This window comes from Heloderma suspectum, chromosome 5, assembly GCF_057233095.1.
Source record: "Heloderma suspectum isolate Gila_16-S chromosome 5, 16-S_ref, whole genome shotgun sequence".
NCBI classification, from domain to species: Eukaryota; Metazoa; Chordata; class Lepidosauria; order Squamata; family Helodermatidae; genus Heloderma; species Heloderma suspectum.
This window is the reverse complement of record NC_139462.1, coordinates 143,525,401-143,540,668: the sequence shown is the minus strand read 5'-3', so window position 1 is coordinate 143,540,668 and position 15,268 is coordinate 143,525,401. Positions and strand designations below refer to the sequence as shown.

Sequence of the window (15,268 nt, the reverse complement as noted above, 5' to 3'; positions counted from 1 at the left end):
TTTTAAGGAGGGGACAAACTATAGGTTCAGTTCAAAAGCATTCAAATGTCAGAAACTTCCAAGCTGAAAGGAGCAGCCATTTTCAACTAATTCAATCAGAAGGTCACTAGAAGGTCAACATCTCTTCTATCAGAGCCAATTCATACTTCTCAAAATTCAACTCCAAAAAGGTATTTGTGTTTAAAGAGTACAATCCACTCATGTCACTGTCAATTGCGAATGAGGAACATGTTTAACATGACTTAACGACTGAACAACAACAACAATAAAATACAGAAGTAAAGTTTGGCCCCTTCCCAGTCACTACGGTCTAGATTTATTGCGGGGACACTCAGCTATGTAAATGTTAACTGTGAATGCAGCTCAAACACAAAGTGAATAAACTGGCCATTTAAAACTCGGGTACTTTTTACAGCCATGTTCAAAAAGCAAAATGTGAAACAGCCATCAGTGCACACAATCGTATGGCCAGAAAGCGGCTGAAGTTCAAAAAGTGTTCATCAAGTTCAACCCCTTTTATTTTATTTATTTCATTTATATCCCACCTTTCTTCCATCATGGAACTCAAGGTGGCTACATGTGGTTCCCAGCTGGTCTCCCCTCCAAGACACTGACCAGACCCAGACCTGCTTAGCTTCAGCAAGGTCGCTGTCTCATGTGCCTTCTGACCATGCCTGGGACCAACCCCTTGCACCCATGGTGGGACTCTTCTAGGACAGTATTTCACAAACTGTGTGCCAAAGCACACGCATGTGCCACAAGAAGGGCCAAAGTGGGCCTTGAGGACAAAGTAAGCCACTACATGGAGGACATCCATCACGATCTGCCCTACAGTTCAGGATACTGATCCCTTGCTGCCACCCCCATCTCTGGAGGGAATGAGTATACATCAGGATTAAATTCTCAAATGCAAACTGCACTACAGCTGACAGGCACGGCAGAATCACTGAAGCATCACCATTTTGCCCAGTAAGTACAGTCCCATCCCTGAGCCCCAACTGATTTTGAAAAGGGGAGGAACTGAGCCATTGTGCATTTGCAAGGAGAACAGCTGCCCGTTCTTGCTCCTTGACTGAGAAAATATGCAGGATCTTTCGGGGCTTAAGACTGAAGTGTGTCTCCAGAAAAAGACGGCACCCCTGATATCAAAAGTCTGTGAAACACTGCTCTACAAATGGCCCCTCCGGAAGTCGCCCACACAGTTTCCACCACAGCATGCCTCAAAGAAAAATGGGGAATGAGTAGGGATTGCAAGCTCTCCTCCATAGTACAGAATGAGAAAATAGCCAACATTCCTTCACTTTATCACAGCTTTCCCCAACCTGGTATACACAGAAGGACAATAGACTGATAATCTGATTTCTTAGAGAAATAAATTATATTGAAGTTCTCACCTTCATTCATAGCAAACCCAATCTCTGATTGGGAATATTAAGAAATGGAATGCACCCCATACTTTGTTCCCTTTCAGTAAGATTAAATTCTTTATTTTCTCTTAGGACTTGCAATGCTTTAATTTAGTGTAACAATATGGGCTCCCTCTGCTGGCTCAAGACTAATGCTTGGCTATAGAGTCATGCACATAAAAATCAGTTGACAGCCATGCTTGAAAGTGAAGTTATTTCCATCGGCAACAACTTTAAATGTCTACTGAAGATGTTGCTGTTTTCAGCTCCCCCCCCCAAATAACATCTGGCAGAATGCAAAATCCCCTTCATGGATCACTGCCTTGTTGTGGCGAAGGGGCTTGCGTAACTCAGTGAAGCCATAAGCTATGCCGTGCAGGGCCACCCAAGACGGACAGGTCATGGCAGAGAGTTCTGACAAAATGTGGTCCACTGGAGAAGGAAATGGCAACCCACTCCAGTATTCTTGCCAAGAAAACCCCATGGAACGTATCACAAGGCTAAAAGAGATGACGCCGGAAGATGAGCCCCTCGGGTCGGAAGGTGTCCAATATGCTACTGGGGAAGAGCAGAGGGTATTTCCAAGTAGCGCCAGAAAGAGTGAAGCGGCTGGGCCAAAGCCGAAAGGACACTCAGCTGTGGATGTGTCTGGCGGTGAAAAGAAAATCCGATGCTGTAAAGAACAATATTGTTTAGGAACCTGGAATGTCAGATCAATGAATCAAGGTAAGCTGGAGGTGGTCAAACATGAGATGGCAAGATTGAACATCGACATCTTGGGCATCAGCGAACTAAAATGGACAGGCATGGGCGAATTTAATTCAGGTGACCATCATATCTACTATTGTGGGCAAGAATCCCTTAGAAGAAATGGAGTAGCACTCATAGTCAACAAAAGGGTGGGAAAAGCAGTACTGGGGTACAATCTTAAAAATGATAGAATGATCTCAGTACGAATCCAAGGCAAACCATTCAACATCACAGTAATTCAAGTCTATGCCCCAACCACTGAGGCTGAAGAAGCTGAGGTTGATCGGTTCTATGAAGACCTACAACACCTTCTAGAACTAACACCAAAAAAAGATGTCCTCTTCATTATAGGGGATTGGAATGCTAAAGTAGGAAGTCAAGAAATCACCGGGATAACAGGCAGGCATGGCCTTGGTGTACAAAATGAAGCAGGACAAAAGCTAATAGAGTTTTGCCAAGAGAACATGCTGATCATAGCAAACACTCTTTTCCAACAGCACAAGAGGCGACTCTACACATGGACGTCACCAGATGGTCAATATCGAAATCAGATTGATTATGTCCTTTGCAGCCAAAGATGGAGAAGCTCCATACAGTCAGTAAAAACAAGACCTGGAGCTGACTGTGGTTCAGATCATGAGCTGCTTCTTGCAAAATTTCGGCTTAAATTGAAGAACATCGGGAAAACCACTAAACCGTTCAGGTATGACCTAAATCATATCCCTTATGAATATACAGTGGAGGTGAGGAATAGATTTCAGGGATTAGACCTGATAGACAGAGTGCCTGAGGAACTATGGACGGAGGTCCGTAACATTGTTCAGGAGGCAGCAACGAAATCCATCCCAAAGAAAAAGAAATGCAAGAAAGCAAAGTGGCTGTCTGATGAGGCTTTACAAGTAGCTGAGGAAAGAAGGGAAGCAAAAAGCAAGGGAGAAAGGGGAAGATATACCCAACTGAATGCAGAGTTCCAGAGAATAGCAAGGAGAGACAAGAAGGCCTTCTTAAATGAACAATGCAAAGAAATCGAGGAAAACAACAGAATGGGAAAGACTAGAGATCTCTTCAAGAAAATTGGAGATCTCAAGAGAATGTTTTGTGCAAAGACGGGCATGATCAAGGACAAAGAAGGCAGGGACCTAACAGAAGCAGATGAGATTAAGAAGAGGTGGCAAGAATACACAGAAGAACTATACAGGAAAGATCTGAATGTCCCTGATAGCCATGACAGTGCGGTCACTGAACTTGAGCCGGACATCCTAGAGAGTGAAGTCAAGTGGGCCTTAGGAAGCATTAGTAACAACAAAGCTAGCGGAGATGACAGTATTCCAGCCGAGCTATTTAAAATCCTAAAAGATGATGCTGTTAAAGTGCTGCATTCAATATGCCAACAAATCTGGAACACTCAACAGTGGCCACAAGACTGGAAAAGGTCAGTTTACATTCCAATTCCAAAGAAGGGCAACGCCAAAGAGTGTTCAAACTACCGCACAATTGCGCTCATTTCACATGCCAGCAAGGTGATGCTCAAAATCCTACAAGCTAGGCTTCAGCAGTATGCGAACCGAGAACTACCGGAAGTACAAGCTGGGTTTAGAAGAGGCAGAGGAACTAGAGATCAAATCGCCAACATTCGCTGCATCATGGAGAAAGCAAGAGAATTCCAGAAAAACGTCTATTTCTGCTTCATTGACTACGCTAAAGCCTTTGATTGTGTGGATCACAACAAACTGTGGCAAATTCTGAAAGTGATGGGAGTACCAGACCACCTTACCTGTCTCCTGAGAAACCTGTACGAGGGTCAAGAAGCAACAGTAAGAACCAGACATGGAACAACCGATTGGTTCAAAATTGGGAAAGGAGTACGACAAGGCTGCATATTGTCACCCTGCTTATTTAACTTATATGCAGAGTACATCATGAGAAATGCCGGGTTGGATGAATCAGAGGTCGGAATTAAGATTGCTGGGAGAATTATCAACAACCTCCGATATGCAGACGATACCACCCTAATGGCAGAAAGCGAAGAGGATCTCAAGAGCCTCTTGTTGAGGGTGAAAGAGGAGAGTGCAAAAGCTGGTTTGAAACTCAACATTAAAAAAACGAAGATCATGGCATCTGGCCCCATCACTTCCTGGCATATAGAAGGGGAAGAAATGGAAGCAGTGACAGATTTTACTTTCTTGGGCTCCAAGATCACCGCAGATGGTGACTGTAGCCATGAAATTAAAAGACGCTTGCTCCTTGGGAGGAAAGCTATGGCCAACCTAGACAGCATAGTAAGAAGCAGAGACATCACCTTGCCGACAAAGGTCCGTCTAATCAAAGCTATGGTTTTCCCAGTAGTAATGTATGGCTGTGAGAGCTGGACTATAAGGAAGGCTGAGCGCCGAAGAATGGATGCTTTCGAACTGTGGTGCTGGAGAAGCCTCTTACGAGTCCCCTGGACTGCAAGGAGGTCAAATCAGTCCATCCTAAAGGAAATCAACCCTGAGTGCTCATTGGAAGGACAGATAATGAAGCTGAAGCTCCAATATTTTGGCCACCTAATGCGAAGAGAAAACTCCCTGGAAAAGACCCTGATGCTGGGAAAGACTGAAGGCAAAAGGAGAAGGGGACGGCAGAGGATGAGATGGCTAGATAGCATCACGGATGCAATGAATATGAACTTGAGCACGCTCCGGGAGAGAGCGCAGGACAGGAAGGCCTGGCGTGCTATGGTCCATGGGGTCACGAAGAGTCGGACACGACTGAACGACTGAACAACAAGAATGCAAAATGCCAGCCTTTCTAAAGATTAAAAATATTCCTTTGCCCAAATGGGGTTGACCGTAATAAGCTCTTCCTAAATCTAAGCACAATCTAAGCACTAACAAGAAATAGTAGAATTCTGAAGCTGAATGTTCATGGACCATAGCATGCCAGGCCTTCCTGTCCTGCGCTCTCTCCCGGAGCGTGCTCAAGTTCATATTCATTGCATCGGTGATGCTATCTAGCCATCTCATCCTCTGCCGTCCCCTTCTCTTTTTGCCTTCAGTCTTTCCCAGCATCAGGGTCTTTTCCAGGGAGTTTTCTCTTCGCATTAGGTGGCCAAAATATTTCAGCTTCAGCTTCAGTATCTGTCCTTCCAATGAGCACTCAGGGTTGATTTCCTTTAGGATGGACTGATTTGACCTCCTAGCAGTCCAGGGGACTCGTAAGAGTCTTCTCCAGCACCACGAAAGCATCAATTCTTCGACGCTCAGCCTTCCTTATAGTCCAGCTCTCACAGCCATACATTACTACTGGGAAAACCATAGCTTTGATTAGACGGACCTTTGTCGGCAAGGTGATGTCTCTGCTTCTTACTATGCTGTCTAGGTATGCCATAGCTTTCCTCCCAAGGAGCACGTCTTTTAATTTCATGGCTACAGTCACCGTCTGCAGTGATCTTGGAGCCCAAGAAAGTAAAATCTGTCACTGCTTCCATTTCTTCCCCTTCTATATGCCAGGAAGTGATAGGGCCAGATGCCGTGATCTTAGTTTTTTTAATGTTGAGTTTCAAACCAGCTTTTGCACTCTCCTCTTTCACCCTCAACAAGAGGCTGTTGAGATCCTCTTTGCTTTCTGCCATTAGGGTGGTATCGTCTGCATATCGGAGGTTGTTGATAATTCTCCCGGCAATCTTAATTCCGACCTCTGATTCATCCAAACTGGCGTTTCTCATGATATACTCTGCATATAAGTTAAATAAGCAGGGTGACAATATGCAACCTTGTCTTACTCCTTTCCCAATTTTGAACCAATCGGTTGTTCCATGTCTGGTTCTTAATGTTGCTTCTTGACCCTCGTACAGGTTTCTCAGGAGACAGGTAAGGTGGTCTGGTACTCCCATCACTTTAAGAATTTGCCACAGTTTGTTGTGATCCACACAATCAAAGGCTTTAGCGTAGTCAATGAAGCAGAAATATACGTTTTTCTGGAATTTTCTTGCTTTCTCCATGATGCAGCGAATGTGTGTTTAAAGTAGGCATTATTTTCTTTTTTGACCAGAAGAATGAATCTATTGCCCAGGGCCTTGATCTATTCCACAGAGTTCTGGGAGCATCTCTACACCAGCCTAAAAATCCCGCACTTAAGACAGAGCTTTCTGCTTCCATTTTATATACAGGATCAGGACAGACTCCCTTTATACACGCTTCCTTCGTTCAGCAAGGAGCAAAAGGTTTTGCTGAACAAAATGCAGCCTAAGATTCATAGACGTAAAATGTAGACACCAAAACAGCAATCCACTGATTAGGCATTTTGTGGTGGTGCCCACAGCAGTCTCTCAAATTCCCAAATGAGCCCACAGGTCCGAAAAGGTCAGGGACCCTGGGTTAGAGTGTTGGACTGGGACTTGGGAGACCTGGGTTCTAATCCCCACTCTACCATGAAGCTCACCAGGTGACTTTGGGCCAATCACTGACTCTCAGCCTAACCTACCTCACAGGGTTGTTGGAAGGATAAAATTGAGAGGAGGAGGACGACTATGTAAGCCACCTTGGGTTCCTTGCAAAAGGTTATAAATATAATAAAAATATTCTATTTTTTATAATGTAGACCAGTAGTCATGAACTTTCAACAATGTAAGTAAGAATGTTTTTCCCAGACATCTACAGACTGGTATAACAACTCTTTGACTTCTCCAGTACAGCAGGTACATAAACTGACATTTACTTGCCAACAACAACAAGAGAGTGTTAAGCAGATAATAGTTTCATCTGCCTTGGTTCCAATTAAAACATGACAAAATTTTATTAAGACTCATGCTCAACTGTCATTTGGATTAACCCTGGGTATACGTGGCAGGATCTGCTATAGTGGAAATAAGCTTTGTGCCTTTTTTCTAGTTTGTTCTTCTTCTACTTTGTTCTAATTGCATGGCTAAAACAAATAAACCTGAACTTAATTCATATGTTCATCAGCCATATTCCCCCACCCCGCCCCACCCCACCCCACCCCTCTCTAGAGTAGAAAGTCAAGAAAGAAATCTTGTGCAGTGAGGCAGGATTCTTCCACTGAGCTCAGCTTCTCTAGGTTGGCGGCAGCCGTGCATGCAGGCAGATACAGTTGCCACTTCTAAAAAGAGAAATGCCAGAGCTGATGCCAGCCTGGAAGCCATATCCTCTGGACCTGGAGGCCCTGCGTCCTTATCCAAAAATCATGAATGAGGGGTTAAGACATGCTGCAAGGTTGAACGAGACTACTTCAGATACTTATGAGCTCCTGAGAAAGGAGGCTCTTTAACTGATAACAGGATGGAAGTGGAATTAGTGGACAGGGGACACAAACAGAGAAAGTCTCAGATTATCAGAGGTGTGTTCTCATTTGACACAAGGGATGGCACTGGTTCTCAGTGGACCCCCTAACACACATCTGGTTCCTGGAAAGTACCGAACCAAGCCATGGTGATGAGTAATGACGTAAATAATAGGATCCAACACTATATCCAGAGACTCTGAACTGAACTCTGATGAGCTTTGGCAAGGGCTGTGTGTGTGTGTGTGTGTGTGTGTGTGTGTGTTAGAGAGAGACAGACAGACAGACAGACAGACAGAGAGAGTGTTTTGGGGGGGAGTGTTGGGGGGAGCTATTTGTGCCTACTGCTCTCCCAAATGCATTCATTGAACAATGCTTTTGTCAGACATTCTTACCAATGGGTAGTTGACTGGCAGGAAGCAGGGTGTCACAACCTGAGGGAATAAAAGGGAAAAATGTAATACAGATTATCGTTGCAAGTTTGATTCTGTCAGCATCAAAGTAATTTCAGGTAATCTGAACACAGATTACAACATCAGCAAAAGGGTTCAGACTCTAAGAGGGATTTTATTATTATTTTACTGCAATGCTACCTTGAGCCAAAAGGTGAAGAACAGACACATCACCCAATTCAGAGAACTAACTAATACTAGCATGAACAGAATCTGCTTGACAGATGTTCACACTTTCACAAATAGGAGGACTTTTTTCCTTTCTTCCTCCCTTTGGGCTTTTCTAATGGAACATCAACATTGATTTTTCTATAGACAGAAGTACTTTAGATTTTGAAAACGCTGCCAGACCACTTTCTCCCCCAGAAAAAACAAACTTCATCTGAAATCGCACACCCTTCAATGTTCACAAAAACAAATTAGTACAAATTAAATCCATTCCATACATTTCACAGTGAAAATATTAGACATTCATTACTTCAGAAAAATACAAGGAAAAGAATTTAACCTCTACTGGGGGGGGGGGGGCGGCTATGGCATACAAGGTACATAACTTATTTGTGTCTCTCACATGGCTGCTACCATCTGACTAATCTTTGAGAAACAGACTAAACTAGTGTGCCAAACAGGTGGAAAATGTTAAGCAAAATCTCAAAGACACCTGTTGTTGAAAGACAGCCCATGCATTCTTGATGTTCTGTCTAACATGAACATGTATATCCTTATATATAAAACACCTCTGAATCAGACCTCCTGCTACTGTCAAAAAGCATAACACCTTTTGACCTTTCTTAGACAGGTGTGTGATACATTATTCCTTATAGAAGCAGAGAGCAGTCAAACAGACTTCCACTATATTGAAGAACCTGAATTTACTGGAGATCTAGGCATGCACCAATCTATATTTATTAACATCCTTTAAAAAAGAAAAGAAAAAGAAGCTCAATGTGGTGTACAATATTAAAGGGTAAAGAAAACATACACTAAACCACCTAAACCAGTGGTTTTCAAACTATGTTTTGAGGAATGCTGTCTGCTTCTGAAAGGTTCAGTACTGAAAGGATTGAATGAAAGGCTATCCTGAAAAAGGTAAGGTGTCTCCCAATACTAGAATTCCCTTGCAAAATATAGCTAAAGGGAACACTGCATGCATTCTAGGCGGAACGTTTATTTCACATGAAGCCAATAGGCCTAACTATTTCCTCCCCAAAATGATTACACCTCAAAACATGGCCCACAATCCTTTGCAACATGCAAGGATTCCGTGGCAGAAGCCCTGAGATTCCTCAGCATATGAAAAATGCATAAAGGAAATTAGAAAGGCCAGCAAAATGAAAGTGTTTGGGGTTGGGGCAGTTGTTTCTTTAACCGCCTACACATTAGGCCAGCCTTCTGCAACCTGGTGCCCTCCAGATGATTTGGACTACAACTCTCAGCATTCCTGATCACTGGCCATGCTGGCTGGGGTTGATGAGAGTTGATGTACAAAACATCTGGAGCGCACCAGGTTGGGGAAGGCTGCATTAGCCAGATTTAGAAGGACTGAGAAAATACATAGGTTTTAATCCAAGGGTTTTTTGCTTAATTTATTTATTTAAAACATTTCTTGGCCGCTTTTCTGGGCAGAAGCCCTCCCAAGGCAACTTACAGCAATAAAATACATAAAAAATTGTATTTTACAGTTAAAATATTTTACAGTTAAAATATTAAAAGCGATAGAAACATAAAAAACAATAAAAACAACAATAAAAGCCAACAATAACACCAGCAACAATTATAACAGCAGTAACAGCAACAATAGCAGTCATATTAAGAGAAGGCCAAGGTAAAATACTATGTTTTCAAGGCCTTCTTAAAAGCCTGCAATGATGGAAAATGGTGGACCTCCGATGGCAGCTTGTTCCAAAGGTGTGGAGCTACTGCACAGAAGGCCCTCTCAAAGTAAGTCCTATTTATGTCAATGAGATTCCACTTTGAGCCCTCTAAGAAGTGGCGGAAGAGGAAGCATGACTGACTTGTGCAACGGGCGAACGCACTCATGTCCTCCTTCTGCTATGCCCCCTACAGATCCGTTTACTTTCCCCTCACTTAAATCTCCCTGTAGCCCCAGAAGTGTGTGAAGGAGAGGAAGACATCTGAAGTGATCAGGAGCCAGATTCACACAACCCCTCAGGCACATGACAGCCACTTGACCTTGATAAGTGCATAAATGACTAAATGCTGAGGTAAGTGTCCATGACCACAGAGTCTAAATGTTAAATGTGGGTATGCTGTAACGGCATGCAAATGAGCCATTAAACTAATGGCTACAGATACAAAGCTAGCACACGCAGTAATTTCAAGTAGCTACCATGCACCAAGAACTGCATGAATTGACCTGAGGCCACAGCCATTAGATTTTCTACTGTGTGAGTGCTTTAGATTCTAGCCCAAGGTTTTAGAGAAAATAAAGCAAAGCACCTTCCTACCCAGCCTCCAGATACATTAAAGACCACAAGAAGAAGAGGGTACCAATGTGGTAAATTCTGAAGTGCAGGCCGCTTCATAGCCACGCCCCAAGTGGAGTCCAAAAGTTCAGGCAGCTGTGCTGATCCATATCAACAAACCAGTTCTAGCTGTTTCCATCTCCATCAGGATCATCTTTTGTAAAGCTACTGGGTCTTAGTGGCCCATTCGAGAGCATGTCACTCCAAAATACTCTGCATGACAATACATTGTTTCTGGGGAAATTCATTTCCCCCCAGCTACTGTGGGAATTGCAGCTAAGCTCAGACAGAACAGGGAATTTTGAGGGGGTGTCAGAGGATGTCAGCATCCCTGCTAATAAAAAAGTGACAGTGCTGCGTCCCTGCAATTCCTGGCTCCGTTACACCACTGGAAGCTACAGAGGCCAAGAACTACTGGTAGGATCTGCCACTCCCAACACTAGCTGCATTCCAAAGTAATGATAAACTATGGTTTGTTATTGTATAATGATCATAGGTAAGCTTTAGGTTCATGCGCTTCCCCACCACCACCACGTACCCAAGCTTCCCTCTCTTCTGACAGAGCCACAAGGTGGAGTTTAGAAATATTAGCTTCCATTTTTGACTATTTAGGATTATGTTTAGTATTATGTCAAACCTGGACAAATTGTGGTTAGTCTAAACTATGGTTTGTTGAAACAAGCCTAGTGCAAAGCTTGATTGATGAAGCTGGCTTGATTTAGCAAACCATAATTGTGATGTAGATAAACCACAGTTCAGGGTTTGGATATAACACTGCAGTTAATTGAAAGTTTAAGTTTCCAATCTCCTCGTGGCTACGCTGAAGGACAAGGGGGAACATGCAAGCCAGAGGCTTGCCTAGGCTGTTCCTGTAACAATAAACCATTGTTGCACCCATGCAGCCACTGTGCCTAGAGATGAAGCACGCCCTCAAAAGCAAGCCCCAAACTGAATAAGAGTTCAGTGTGAATTCAGTTCTTTAACAAGGGTTCTGCCTGCAGTAATCATTGTCAAGATACATCAGTATCTTTTCTTTATATCAGTGCCACATAAAAGGCTGCAATTAGCAAGCAATCGCTGCCTGTGGTGATAACAAATACTTTTGCTTAATGCAAGCAGATACTGTGTCATTAGTTGGTTTCTTCTAGCATAACACACCACTAAGGAAATAAATTAGACTGGAATGTATGCTTCACATGCGATACAACAGTGCCCCCGTCTGTTATATCACTGATTCTTTGATTAAGAATCCCGACTATTACATTCAACAATTACCTTTCATAGAATTCACCTTCCCAGCTGCCTATAGCTTTGATCTTTGCTGTGTCTTTGCCCCCCACCCCATTTAGAGCATTTATTTCAGCCTCTTTGACTAAATAAATGCTCTATACAAAAGAGTGAGCCACACAGCCTCAGAAGCACAATTCAAAGCCAGAAAAACTTTTACAATCAATGCTCTTCTTTGTAAAGCAGGAAAACTTATTTGCTTAGTAATATCACAGCAGGCTAATTTTAAGAGCAAAATCCCAAAGGATTTATAGAAAAGAAGGTTAGAATACACCCACCATACCTCCCATAATCCCCACACAGCATGTCCAATAGCCATGTTGCCTCAGGGTGATAGGAGTTGTAGTCCAACACATCTGGAGGACAACAGGTTAGGGATGGTTGGAATATACAAGAAGGATCGATGATTGTTTTAGAATATGGTTTTCCTTAAATGATTAAGCAGGCCATTTCACACATTATGCAGCAACAGACCTGGATTGGCTAGAGAGTGTGGCTTCATCTTAACTAACAGTAAGAATGTAAGAACATAAGAAGAGCCATGCTGGATCAGACCAAGGGTCCATCTAGTCCAGCATTCTGTTCATACAGTGGCCAACCAGCTGTCAACCAGGAACCCACAAGCAGGGCATGAGCACCACAGCACCCTCCCACACATGTTCCCCAGCAACTGGTGCACATAGGCTCACATAGCCATCAAGACTAGTAGCCATTGATAGCCTTTTCCTCCAGGAATTTGTCTAACCTCCTTTTAAAGCCACCCAAATTGGTGGCCTTCATTACTTCTTGTGGTAGCGAATTCCATAGTTTAACTGTGCGCTGTGTGAAGAAGTCCTGAATCTCCCACCAATCAGCTTCATAGGATGACCCCACTGGGGTCTAGTATTATGAGAGAGGGAGAAAAATGTCTCCTTATCCACATTCTCCACACCAGGCAAAATTTCGTACACCTTTATCATGTCTCCCCTCACCCTCCTTTTTTCCAGGCTAAACAATCCCAGCTGTTGTAGCCTTCTCTCATAGGGGAGATGCGATCATTTTACTTGCCCCTTTCTGCACTTTTTCCAGCTCTACAATATCTTTTTTTAGGTGTGGTGACCAGAACTAGGCACAGTATTCCAAGTGTGGTCACACTACAGATTTGTATAAGGGTAATATGATATTTTATTTATTTATTTATTTATTTATTTATTTCTATGCCGCCCAATAGCCAAAGCTCTCTGGGTGGTTCACAAAAATTAAAACCAAACAGCACAGAATAAAACAATTTAAAATATATAGAACATTAAAACCACAATATAGCAATACAACCACAATAAAACCTAGCAGCAGTGCAGGAGTTTAAAATACAGATTTAAAACAGCAAAGCTAAAAGTTTAGAAAGCTAAAATGCTAAAATGCCTGGGAAAATAAAAAGGTCTTCACCTGGCGCCGAAAGGAATACAATGTAGGTGCCAGGTGAACCTCACCAGGGAGCTCATTCCAGAGCCGGGGTGCCACAGCAGAAAAAGCCCTCCTCCTAGTAGCCACCCGCCTCGCTTCCTTTGGCAGGGGCTCATGGAGAAGGGCCGCTGAGGATGATCTCAAGGTCCAGGCAGGCACATATGGGAGGAGGTGATCCTTCAGATAACCTGGCCCCAAGCCATTAAGGGATTTGAATGTTAATACCAGCACTTTGAATCGGGCCCGGAAATGGACTGGCAGCCAGTGCAGCTGGAAAAGTACTGGCGTAATATGAGCTCATTGGCCAGTCCCTGTTAACAATCTTGCTGCCCTATTTTGGACCAGCTGAAGTTTCCGGACCATTTTCAAAGGCAGCCCCACGTATAATGCATTGCAGTAATCCAGACAAGAAGTTATCAGAGCATGGATAACTGTAACTAGGCTATCTCTGTCCAGATAAGGGCGTAGTTGGTATGCCAGCCTAAGCTGATAAAAAGTGCTCCGTGCCACTGAGTTCACCTGTGCCTCGAGTGACAGTTCTGGATCCAAGAGCACCCCCAAACTACGAACCTGATCCTTTAGGGGGAGTGTAACCCCCTCCAGAACAGGTTGAATATCACCTAGCCGGGCAGACGAACCACCCACTAACAGTACCTCCGTCTTGTCTGGATTGAGTTTCAGTTTATTGGCCCTCATCCAGTCCATTACCATGCCCAGGCACTGATTTAGAACAGCCACTGGCAGTTTGCTGTTCTTGGCAGTTTTATTCTCAATTCCTTTTCTAATTATGCCTAACATGGAGTTTACCTTTTTTACAGCGGTCGCACACTGGGTTGACATCTGCATTGAGCTGTCCACCACAATCCCAAGGTTTATTTCCTGGTCGGTCACTGCTAGCTCAGATCCCATCAGGCTATACTTGAAGCTGAGATTTTTTGCCCCAATGTACATCACTTTACACTTGCTTAGATTGAACTGAATTTGACATTTAGATGCCCATTCCCCCAGTTTGGAGAGATCCTTTTGGAGCTCTTCACAATCACTTTTTGTTTTAACCACCCTAAATAAGTTGGTGTCATCCACAAACTTGGCCACTTCACTGCTCACTCCTAATTCCAGATCATTTATGAACAGGTTGAAAAGCATTGGTCCTAATACAGATCCCTTTTGGACCCACTATTTACTTCCCTCCATTGGGAGAATTTACCATTTATTCCTACTCTCTGCTTTCTCTTCTTTAACCAGTTACTGATCCATAAGAGGACCTGTCCTCTCATTCCATGATTGCTAAATTTGCTCAGGAATCTTTGGAAGCCTTTTGGAAGTCCAAATAAACAATGTCTACTGGATCACCCCTTTCTACATGTTTATTGACACTCTCAAAGAACTCTAAAAGGTCAGTAAGACAGGACTTACCTTTGCAGAAGCCATGTTGATTCTTTTCAGCAGGGTTTGTCCTTCTATATGCTTATTCATTTTCTCTTTAATAATGCCTTCAACCAATTGACCCAGAACAGATGTTTTTAAGCTAACAGGCCTGTAATTTCCTGGACCCCCCCCCATCCCTTTTTGAAAATTGGTGTTACATTGGCCATCTTCCATCTGGTATAGAGGCTGATCTTAGGAACATGTTGCATATTTTGGTTAGAAGATCAGCAATTTCATATTTGAGTTCTTTGAGAACTGTAGGATAGATACCATCTGGGTCCAATGATTTATTTGCTTTGAATTTCTCAGTAAGGTTGAGAACTTCAACTTTTGTCACCACTATTTGCCTCTGTTCCTCAGACTTCCTTCCTGAAAATATCAGTTCAGGGACAGGTACTGTATCTGCCCTATATCTTCTGCAGTGAAGACAGATGAAAATAATCCATTCAGCTTCTCTGCAATCTCATTCTGTACTCCTTTAATTCCATTGTCATCCAATGGTTCAACTGCCTCCCTAGCTGGTTTTCTGCTTCTGATATATTTAAAGAATTCTTTATTGTTGGCCTTGATGTTGTTAGTGATAAGCTCTTCAAAATGCTTTTTTGTATCTCTTATTGTCTGCTTGCATCACCTTTGTGCAAGCTTGTGCTGCCTTTGGTTTTCCTCACTTGGGCAAGACTTCCATTTTCTGAAGGATGCTCTCTTTTCTCGAATAGCTCCCTTAACACTGTTCGTT

At 43.1% G+C, this 15,268-nt stretch overlaps 1 protein-coding gene across 7 annotated transcripts in view; it reads right to left on the bottom strand.

Moving 5' to 3' along the window:
- Positions 1 to 15,268, bottom strand: part of TNS3 (tensin 3) — a 321,108-nt gene that overhangs the window by 152,892 nt on the left and 152,948 nt on the right. For 5 of the 7 annotated variants that reach the window (XM_084857723.1, XM_084857721.1, XM_084857725.1 and 2 more), the window contains one exon: positions 7,832 to 7,870. The exons of the other annotated variants lie outside the window; for them this stretch is intronic. In XM_084857723.1, coding sequence (XP_084713849.1) covers positions 7,832 to 7,870 — 39 coding nt within the window. The remainder of the gene's footprint in view (positions 1 to 7,831; positions 7,871 to 15,268) is intronic. 7 annotated transcript variants of the gene reach the window in all.